Raw genomic sequence first — 11,614 nt, 5'->3', positions numbered from 1 at the left:
AGTAGTTGTGGCACGCGGGCTCAGTAGTTGTGGCTCACAGGCTCTAGAGCGTAGGCTCAGTAGTGGTGGTGCACGGGCTCTAGAGTGCACGCTTTAGTAGTTGTGGCACGCGGGCTCAGTAGTTGTGGCGCATGGGCTCTAGAGCGCAGGCTCAGTAGTTGTGGTGCACAGGCTTAGTTGCTCTGTGGCATGTCGGATCTTCCCGGACCAGGGCATGAACCTGTGTCCCCTGCATTGGCAGGAGGATTCTCAACCACCGTGCCCCCAGGGAAGTCCCTAAACAATTATTTTAATTTTTTGTTAGAAAATAAATAGTCTATCTTTAAAGTGTCTTTGTGGTTTTTTTTTTTTCTTCTTCTAAAGTTTTTTTTTAAAGAAACAAAAACCAGTTTTGTTTGGAATAAGATTCTGCTTAGGTAGTTCTGTGAGATCATTTACTTTTAGTTCTTCTTTATCAGTAATACAGCATTGCATGATAACCACCTTGTCAGATACCTGCTTGGTCTGGAAGCTTCCAGGTACCCATTGTCAGTATTCTTAGTGCTTGCTGAAGTATTAACACTCAGGCTTTGGTGGAGAGAGAAACTAAGAATTAGAAAATCCATGTAACTTATTACCTAATTTGGTAGACAAAACACATATACACAAACCTGCTTACAGCAAGCAGTGTTTCTCAAACATTTTTGACCGCTGAGAAATAAAAATTATGAAATGTATTTTACATTTTGACCTAGTTGTTTCTTTCTCTTTCCATCCTCCATCCCCACCCCTAACTAAAACAAAATGTCTTGAAGCCATCTTTACCTTACTATATGTACTGTTGTCATGTTTTCTATTCAGTTTCATTATTTAACCCCCGACTGATCAAAAGCTACCAAACTTTCAGAACAATACATAGGCGCAAGGGGGAGATGTAGTGTAAATTCCAAGTGTCGAACAGTGGACCAGCCCTCTTTTCCTCTAATTCAAGTTCTGCCTTTTTAGGAAAGCCTTCTCTAGCACCCCGACGTTGCATCAGTGTCTCTTCTTTGAATCCTTTTTCTACACATACTTGATATCTTACTGATTTACACTGTATTTATTCAGTTGTCATACTTCAATAGTTTGAACCACCTGTTACTAAGGTGAAAATTTAGAAGTAAAAAAGGTTCCAGCAGCAGTGAAAATGCCATCACAAAGCTTCTGTACTATACTCTGTGGGAGAGATACAAAGTTAATCTTACCCAGCACTCTCTGTTTAAATGTTGTGCAAAAGAATGTCTGTGATTTATGTCAGTGGCTCTCTGGTTTTCCAACTGACAGCTTTATAATAATGTGGTATAATTGTATAGATATTGGTGTTCATGATGATACTTTGCTGTCAATACTATTTTTAATATACACTTTGAAGAAGGCAGGGAAATGTATTTAGATTTTTCCTTTAAAATTGTTAAATAAAAATAAATTAGCACCTTAAGAAGAAAGTTGCAGTTACCTGGAAAACTGCTTATGTGGAAAAACTGATGCAGAATGAGTGAAGTATTATTTATATTTTGTTCTGTATTCTTATTATTTGGGGTAGATGTCTTGTTTCACTAAGCAGACTAGAAGTAGGGCATAACAACATTTTAAATATTTTTTTCACCAAGTATCTGGAACACAGTAGCTGTTAAATATATGTTTATTGAATAAAGAGTGGAGTTTCAGTAAAGGGTGATCAGAGTGAGGTAGCATTAATCTGGGAGAGTCTGGGAGTGGCTCTTGAGCCTGATTTGAAGATGGTTCTAACTGTGGATTAATAGAGGGGGAAAGGACATCTCAGGGAGAGAGGATTGCCAACCTGCCTTAATTTTATCAGATTCTAGAATTCCTTGTGATTACCTCAGCATATTGCTAGGCTAGAATTATTGTCCAAAATTTAATTATTAACCAACTTTATCTATCTTAGTTTCTAATAAATAGCTTGCCTTTACTACTGATAAACAGCCTTTTGAATTGAACTTTTCAAAAAGAAAAAAAACTTTAGTTTTCTTTCACTCCTTACCTTAATTGTTTCAAAGAATGTAATGCTGTATGTTCCTTTCCTGTTTTGTTTTTTTTACTTCCTTCCATCTGCAGCCTCCTCTTGCTTCAGCCCTCTCTTTTTCTTTTTCTTTTTTTTTTTTTTTTTTTTTTTTTGCCCCACCATGAGGCTTGTGGGATCTTAGCTCCATGACCAGAGATCGAACTCAGGCCCTCGGCAGTGAGGACGAGGAGTTGTAACCACTGGGCCGCCAGGGAAGTCCCTATGTTCATTTACTTTCATAAGAAGTGTATAATTAAGTTATTTGGTTAAAATAAAGAATTCTTAATCCTTTATTATTTTTTTTGAGACATACACAGCCCTAAAGCTTACAAACTGGGATCACTAGTGAACACACTTCATTTAGTATTCCTGCAATCAGAATATGATTTCTCCTTATCTTGCACAATACCAATAACAGTGCAGTACAGGGCGAAGGTTGGTCTGCAGCCCTGAGGCCAGCAAAATGCAACAGAACTGCTCCCCTGTGCAAACGTTTGTGGCATAACCTTGTGGAGAAAATATCAAATGCAGCCTTTTCTTTGAGTAGATTGCTTAGTAAGTGCCTGGGAAAACTCCATTAAAAAAGTGAGCTTTCATAGTTAAATTATACTTTTTAAAAACTTTTATCAAGACTAGTTTTTTTTTTTTATTTTTTAGTTGAATCATTGTCAGTTTTACTGAGGCCCTTCCTGGCACTGTCCTTTATTTCTGAGTTGCAGAGAACACAACAGTTTTTACCCAGTGTTGCATGGTTTGCCTGAAATCCATAGAAAGAGAAGGAGGAATCAAATCACTGATGACCTTAACGATCATTTTTTCACATACTCAAGGCATTTTTTATGATCCGTTCACATTAAATTAAAATATTTCAGCATTGTGTTCTTGACTTATTAAGTTTTTCACCTCTGTTTTTGGTTAATTTTTATTTGTAGAAAATATTTTGATTAACTGAAACCCAGTTTTACAATAAGGTTTTATTCTACCAAGCACATGATAAAAATAATGAAAGCTGCTTTCCATCTTTTTCATCTTTACACAGCTCCATCGAGCCTCTGTACCTGACCTATGGAATTATATTTGCCTGTGGCTGCTCCTTTGCCTACCAGCCTTCATTGGTCATTTTGGGACACTATTTCAAGAAGCGCCTTGGACTGGTGAATGGCATTGTCACCGCTGGCAGCAGTATCTTCACAATTTTGCTGCCTTTCCTTTTAAGGGTACTGACTGACAGCGTGGGCCTCTTTTATACCCTGAGGGTCCTCTGCATCTTCATGTTTGTTCTCTTTCTGGCTGGCTTTACTTACCGACCTCTTGCTTCCAGTGCCAAAGATAAAGACAGTGGAACCAAAGGAGGCAACAGATTCTCCCTCTTTTCCAGGAGAAAGTTCAGTCCTCCAAAAAAAATTTTCAATTTTGCCATCTTCAAGGTGACAGCATATGCAGTGTGGGCAGTTGGAATACCACTTGCACTTTTTGGATACTTTGTGCCTTATGTTCACTTGGTAAGTATGCTTCTCTGGCTTTGCTGGTAATGGATATTATTATTTCATACACAAAAACTTCTTATAAGAGCAATAGAGATCAGGTTGAAGTTGGCCTTAAATATTATCTTGTTTGTAATTCAGGGACTCTTGAAATTCAAGGTCTCCTAAGACAAGGTCATCACATCCATCAGATCATTAAACAGATAATATGTTTCATGGTGTGCTTTGGTATTTTTAGAAATCGCCAAACCTACACAAACAAAAACAAGTTCTTTAAAAAAAAAAAAAGACTAAAATGTTGGAACAAATGTCATCAATACAAAAATTTGATAGGTCACTATTCCTTCAAGTGGCTTACAAATCATAATCAGGGACAAAGATGGTGCAATGATTTTGTCAACATCAATAAATTATTTTTCAACAGAAGGGTACAAAAATTAACTAAATAGTAAAAGCCAACGGCCTTGACACAAAGAAACATTTTGTCTACTTGTGGGACACTTCTGAGAAAATGGAAATTCTACTCAGAGGATTATTTGAGAAATGTTAGCAAGTTCCAAATGATGGGAGAGAGCAAGGGTTTCATAGGAAATTAGTATTTCAAGTGCTCAAGCACTTTATTATCATCATTATTATTATTTTTGTTTGATAGGTAAGAAATGGATTTATTTAGAGAGAAACATATTCCACAGAGTGTGGGCCATCTCAGAAGGCAAGAGCGGCCTCAAGCACTTTATATTGTTTGTTTATATTACAAAGGCAAATTTTGGCCTCTTTAAAATGAAATAAGAGTAAGCAGTGTCTAAAGTATTTGCCCCTGGCCGAATTTCCTCAAAAGTGTTTATTATTATGTTTCTTCCTTTTTTCTTACTGTTATGACTGAAAATGTATATACAGTTCAACATAGCTGATAAATGATCAACAAAAATGGTAGTGAGATAAGTTTTTCTTTTGTGTGTATACTGTGTGTGTGACTTGAAGCCTTTCTAGCTTTCAGTCTACTTTTGGACATCTGTGCAATTTTTCTTTAAAATTCTGGTGCAAGTTGGCAATATAGTTCAGAGAATTACTGGGGTCAAGGGGTCAGCTAGTAAACTACATCATCAGTCCTTTGTGGGTTCCTATGCTTAGTGCAGAAAGGAATTAGGTCAAGGAAACCCAAAGAGGGGTGGTAGGCATGTCCTGTATCTAAGATAATTTTGAATTCTCAATTCTCCTTATTTTCTTTTTGCCAGAGGTATTGAGGAAGCAGCTGGGATGTGACCAGTGGGGAGGCAAGGAGAGGACTAGTTTTTAGTACTCTGAGCCACATGGCATTTTGCAGAGACTTGAGGTACTAGGTAAAATGACATAGTATGTGACGCTTGTCACATATGAAGTCTCTGGCTACATCTTGATCTGATAATCCATTTTCACACTTTTAGGAAGGCATAGCTGAACCATTTGAAGATATTTTTTAAAAAAATATATAGATCCATTGTGGAAAGATCAGCTTTACCAGTTACCTCTTCCATAGCTCTGTAGATCAGAAAGTGTTTGTTGTGTCCTTCTCAGAGATGAGTAGATTTTTTATTTTTTTAAAATGTCTGCTGTTTTTTTTTTTTTTTGGCCACGCCCTGAGGCTTGCGGGATCTTAGTTCCCCAACCAGGGATTGAACCCAGGCTCTTGGCAGTGAAAGCCTGGAGTCCTAACCACTGGACTCCCAGGGAATTCCTGAGTAGGTTTTTTTTTTTTTTTTTTTTTTTTTTGGCAGTACACGGGCCTCTCACTGTTGTGGCCTCTCCCGTGGCGGAGCACAGGCTCCAGACACACAGGCTCAGCGGCCATGGCTCACGGGCCCAGCTGCTCCGCGGCATGTGGGATCTTCCCGGACCGGGGTATGAACCCGTGTCCCCTGCATCGGCAGGCGGACTCTCAACCACTGCACCACCAGGGAAGCCCCCGAGTAGATTTTTATTTTCTTATTTTATAGTTCTTTTCATTTTTAAAATTTAATTTAATTTAATTTTTTGGCCGCACTGCACAGCATGTGGGATCTTAGTTCCCAGACTAGGGATCGAATCTGCACCCCCTGCAGTGGAAGTGCAGAGTCTTAACCACTGGGACCACCAAGGAAGTCCCCCGGGTAGATTTTTTTAAAAATTCTCTTTGTTACTGTAAGGTGAACACACTCAGAGAAATCTGTACGTCAGCTTTGCTAGTATGTGACATTTACTAAAGGACAAGTGGTAGGTGATTATCTAGTTATTTCTGGTAATATAATTTGTAAATTAATTTCACATATATTATTTCATTTGACCTTCACAGTAAACTTGTGAGGTAGGCAAAATAATATTAACTCATGTTTTACAGAGTGGAAAACAGATCCATCGTTAGCAGAGATGTTAAGTGGCTTCCCAAGAATCACATATCAGCAGAGCAGGGGCTGGTTCCTTTCTGCTGTGCTTACTTGGCAGAAAATCTAGCAGTCTTAGTCTGGGGCATATTGGCTCCTGTCCCTGGATATACTACTAGATATGTCCATCTTATTGAGGGGGATGTGAGTGTACCTAAGGAAATTTAATAAATATGTTATTGGTCTTTTTCTTAAAGTAAATGAAATTTCACAGTGAGTAATGCGTTAGACGGTGTTATAGTTACTACTGTCATCAGGAGGCTGTAAATCAGAGAGTACACAAAACAGTGAGGTCTCTGTTAACTCGGATAACAAACCAGGCCTTATTCTCTCTCCCTCCTTCCGGGCACGTTTTCTTACAAAATGTGTTGATATTTTTTCATTTGGGATTTTCCCCCTTTTGAATTGTTATGGCACTAAAGCCACGTTGGAAAGGAAACACCAGACAGTTAAATGTCATGCAGGCTGTTTAAATCTCATGTTTGATGGGTACACTGAGTTTGTCACTATGTTGTAATTTAAGGTTTGGATTACGGATACTTAATCCCAGGCTTCATGCAATGGGACACCACTTATTTTCCTCCTTAGAGGGGGAAAAGGTGTCTCAAATTTTTCCAAAGACTAGTAGATGCTTCAATTCATGTTAAACCCTCTACTGTGTGTTGAAGGGAATATGCATGTAAGGCATAAGAACCTGTTCTGAAGGAGCATAAAATCTAGTACGTGTAGTAATATAAACAATTATAGTTTATAAAGGGCTTTTACATCCATTATCTTATATAATCTTCACCACAGTGCAGTACCTGTAATGTATTATCCTCATTTCATGGATGAGAAGAATGAGGCACTGAGAAGTTTAGAAACTTGCCCAGGGTCACAAGACACAGCAGCTGGTAATTATTAGTGTAATACTTTCATGCAAGAGGTAGTACTTACTGCATAGTGGGTAAAAGTAAAGGCTCTGAAGTAAAACAGATCTGGGTTTAAATGCTGGTTTTGTCCCTTACTAGTTGTGTAACTTTGGGTAACACACTCTAAGCATCAGTTTCTACATCTATAAAATAGGGATAAACCCAATTTTGCAGAGTTGTTGTAGGATGAGAGAAAATGTCTGTAAAGCATCTATTCAGTTCTGGTATAAAAATGAGAGTTATTTAAATTTCAGACAACGTGATTGTGAATTGCTGGTTTTAGTGGGGCTGTGGAAGAGTCAAAGGAGAAAGATAGTGTCCATTTGGAAAAGTGGTTAGTACAAGCTTCATAGGATTGGAGTTGGTCCTTAAGCCTGAGATTTGTTGTTGAAACTGGATCCTTAATTAACTAGGAAACTAATTTATCTAGGCCTCCTTTGAAGATTCTGAAATACAGTGAAGTGCTCTCATGGTTATGTTAAAAATCCTAAGATCTTTACTTATTTATTACATTATACATGATGATTTGAGAGAAAATATGTATGCTTTGTGGCATTCTTTTTCTCAGAGCAAGGTGGGAAGTTCTCTTTTAGTAGTTGACTTCTTTTTTTTTTTGTGGCACACGGGTCTCTCACTGTTGTGGCCTCTCCCGTTGCAGAGCACAGGCTCCGGACTCACAGGCTCAGCGGCCATGGCTTACGGGCCCAGCCGCTCCGCGGTATGTGGGATCTTCCCGGACCGGGGCATGAACCCGTGTTCCCTGCATCGGCAGACGGATTTTCAACCACTGCGCCACCAGGGAAGCCCTAGTAGTTGACTTTTAAAAATGAAGAATCATATTGCTTCATGGAAGGGGTCAGTGATCTGTTTTAGGCCTACCCACTTGTAATCTCTATTGTAAGGGTATGGATCTTTTTTTTCTTTTACTGTTATTGAGATATAGTTGACATACAGCACTGTATAAATTTAAGGTGTATAGCATAATTATTTGACTTATATACATCATGAAATGATTGTCACAACAAGTTTAGTAAACATCCATCATCTCATAGATACAAAATTAAAGAAATAGAGTAAGTGTACAAATCTTATAGATCAATTTAGGTGAGACATAACTTTCTAAATAGCCATTCCCAGTAACAGCTGCTTTAGTTGTTGTGAATTGCCCATTTTGCCTAAGAATTGTTTTGTTTTGGTTTTCTGGATTAAGTTTTTCTTTTTAAATTAGAGTATAGCTGATTTACAATGTTGTGTTAGTTTCTGCTATACAGCAAAGTGAATCAGTTATACATTATAATACATATATCTACTCTTTTTTTTTTTAATCTACTCTTTTTCAGATTCTTTTCCCATATAGGTCATTACAGGGTATTGAGTAGAGTTCCCTGTGCTATACAGTAGGTTCTCATTAGTTATCTATTTTATATATAGTGGTGTGTATATGTCAATCCCAATCTCTCAGTTTATCCCTCCACCCTTCCCTTTGGTAACCATAAGTTTGTTTTCTACATCTGTGACTCTATTTCTGTTTTGTAAATAGGTTCATTTGTACCATTTAAAAAAATTCCGCATATAAGGATATCATATGATATTTGTCTTTCTGTGTCTGACTTAACTTCACTCAGTATGACAGTCTCTAGGTCCATCCATGTTGCTGCAAATGGCATTATGTTGTTCTTTTTTATGGCTGAGTAATATTCCATTGTATATAGGTACCATATCTTCTTTATCCATTCCTCTGTTGATGGACATTTAGATTGCTTCCATGTCCTGGCTATTGTAAATAGTGCTGCAGCAAACATTGAGGGTACATGTATCTTTTCAATTATGATTATCTCCAGATATATGCACAGGACTAGGATTGCTGGATCATATGGTAGCTCTATTTTTAGTTTTTTAAGGAATCTGCATACTGTTCTCTGTAGTGGCTGTACCAGTTACAGTCCCACCAACAGTATAGGAGGGTCCCCTTTTCTCCACACCCCCTCCAGCGTTTATTGTGATGCTGGCCATAATGGTGATGGCCATTCTGACTGGTGTGGGGTGATACCTCATTGTAGTTTTGATTTGCATTTCTCTAGTAATTAATGATGTTGAGCAGCTTTCCATGTGCCTCTTGGCCATCTGTATGTCTTCTTTGGAGAAATGACTGTTGAGATCTTCTGCTCATTTTTTGATTGGGTTGTTTGTTTTTTTGATATTGAGCTGCATGAGCTGTTTATATATTTTGGAGATTAATCCCTTGTCGGTTGCTTGGATTGAAGTTTTATTTTTAAAATAAATTTATCTATTTATTCATTCATTTATTTATTTTATTTTGGCCTGCGTTGGGTCTTCGTTGCTGTTCACGGACTTTCTCTAGTTGCGGCGAGCGAGGGCTACTCTTCATTGCGGTGCGCAGGCTTCTCACTGCGGTGGCTTCTCTTGTTGTGGAGCACGAGCTCTAGGTGTGTGGGCTTCAGTAGTTGTGGCACGCAGGCTCAGTAGTTATGGCGCAGGGGCTTAGTTGCTCTGTGGCATGTGGGATCTTCCCGGACCAGGGCTCGAACCCGTGTCTCCTGCATTGGCAGGCAGATTCTTAACCACCGCGTCACAAGGGAAGCCCAGGATTAAAGTTTTTATGGCTCCTCCTTATCCAGTTTTTCTTCATTAGCTTCCAGAAGCAACATGCTCTTAGTTTTCCTCCTACCTCTCTATCACTCCTTCTTAGTTTCTTTTCTGGTTCCTTATTTTTCACCCTGACCCTGAATATCTGTCCTAGGGCTTACCCCTTGATCTTTTTCTCTACTCATTCCAAATGATGGTTTCATCTAATTTCCTATGTTCAGACATCATATATATGCTAGTGGCTCAAAATTTATATTTAGCTCAGGCCTCTTTTGAATTCTTCACCAGACTTTTATAGCCATCTGCTTACTTAATATCTCCACTTGGATGATAGTTAGATGTTTCAGATTTAACATGTCCAGCCCTGAAGTCCTGATTTTACCCCCATCCCCAAAACCTGCTCTGCCCTCAGCCATCCTTATCTCAGGAGATGGCAGTTCCATCAGTCCCCAAACCTTGGAATCATCCTTGGCTCCTGTTTCTTTCATACCACACTCCTGATCCAGGCCAGAAATCCTGGTGGTTCTCCTTTCAAAATGTATCCTTCCCTGCCCCCTGTAGTCTGTTCTCTACACAGAAGCCACAGGTGTTCTTTCAACACACAAGTCACCCTGCTCAGAATCTTTGGGTGGCTCCCCATTGCTCTGAGAGTAAAAACTAATGTCCTTATAGTGGCCTACAAGGTCCTCCATGGTCTGTCCCCTCCTATGTGTGATCTCATCTGGCCCGGTCCCCCTCACTCACTCTGCTCTCGCCACTCTGCTCTCTTTGCTATTCAGCTTCTAGTGAGGCTCACTCTGACCACCTGGTTAAAACCCCCTTCTTCCCTCTCTCCTCCACATACTCCCAAACCCCTCACACTGCTATTTCTTTTTCCATAGCGCTTCATACCTTCTTTTTTTTTTCTTTTGAATATATTTATTTATTTATTTGGCTGCGTTGAGTCTCAGTTGTGACATGTGGGATCTTTCTTTGAGGTTAGTGGGCTCTTCGTTGAACCTTGAGGGCTTCTCTCTAGTTGTGGCGTGTGGGCTCCAGAGTGCACGGGCTCAGTAGTTGCAGCACATGGGCTTAGTTGCCCCGAGGCATGTGGGATCTTAGTTCCCCGACCAGGGATCGAACCCGTGTCCCCTGCATTGGAAGGCGGATTCTTAACCACTGGACCACCAGGGAAGTCCCCATACCTTCTAACATGTTACATAATTTACTTGTGATGATTACTGTTTGCTCTCTGTGTGTATACCTCTGCTAGAATGTAAACTTCACGAGGCTAAGGGTCCTTCTCTGTCTTGTTCAGTGAATGAACCCAAGCATCTACCACAGTGCCTAACATACAGTGAGTGCTCAAATATTTGTCAAATGACTATCTTATGGATAAGTCTAAAGTGACACCATATAAGCAGTATTCATTTTCTCTCCATTTTGATCTTTAAAATTCTCTACTTTGATACCAGAATGATGTTTCACATGTTATACCTATAGGACATGATGGTATTCATATCCATTCAACACTTAATCAATAAGCTCAAATTCAGCAACCTAAGACTAAGTAACACCAATGTCATCTGTTGATGGGGAAAAGAGTTGATGTGTTTTGCTTTTGACCCATAGCTTTATCTGCATGTTGAAATTGAAACTTTATAAATGGAAGAAATTTCTGTGTCTCTGTCACTATTGTGTAAGTGTATGGAAGGAGTGAATGGCTATCCCCATTAACAAGGAAAGCTAGACAACTGGTGTCTGCTCTACTGTGTAGCAACTGAAAATCTCGCAGAGCCTTGGGTGGTGTGTGTGAGAACAGGATGAGGACGCAGGACCAGAGCCTGACCACAAGTCTGCATTGCTTTGGTAGAGCACTGACCACAGGGCCACGTCAGCCGGATGACTGATGAATGCCTACAAATGACAGCGATGATGCAACTCTTCTCAGCGGCAATGTTCCATCCTCAGTACGAGAATGAGGACTTAGTTTTTATTGCTTTCACATCTGTCCACCACTACTCGCCTTGAAAAGCTGCACCTGTGTTCTTTGACTCCAGAACATATGGCAGTCAAGTTTTGGTTTTTAAGCTCTGATCCACATAGTTCTCTGTCGGAGAGAAGATGACTGACTCATGCGTTGAAATCTGCAACATATATGTTTATTAGCCCATTTTGAAAAAACTCTGTTAG

The 11,614-nt window shown here is 39.4% G+C and overlaps 1 protein-coding gene across 2 annotated transcripts in view; it reads left to right on the top strand.

The window, feature by feature from the left end:
• SLC16A10 (solute carrier family 16 member 10) overlaps positions 1-11,614 on the top strand; it is a 149,953-nt gene that overhangs the window by 105,119 nt on the left and 33,220 nt on the right. For both annotated transcript variants that reach the window (XM_024115569.3, XM_055087551.1), the window contains exon 3: positions 3,084-3,546. In XM_024115569.3, coding sequence (XP_023971337.1) covers positions 3,084-3,546 — 463 coding nt within the window. The remainder of the gene's footprint in view (positions 1-3,083; positions 3,547-11,614) is intronic.

The sequence above is a fragment of the Physeter macrocephalus genome, chromosome 10 (assembly GCF_002837175.3).
Source record: "Physeter macrocephalus isolate SW-GA chromosome 10, ASM283717v5, whole genome shotgun sequence".
In the NCBI taxonomy this organism is placed as follows: Eukaryota; Metazoa; Chordata; class Mammalia; order Artiodactyla; family Physeteridae; genus Physeter; species Physeter macrocephalus.
Note: the sequence above shows the minus strand (reverse complement) of the source record. Positions and strands in the feature narration are given on the sequence as shown.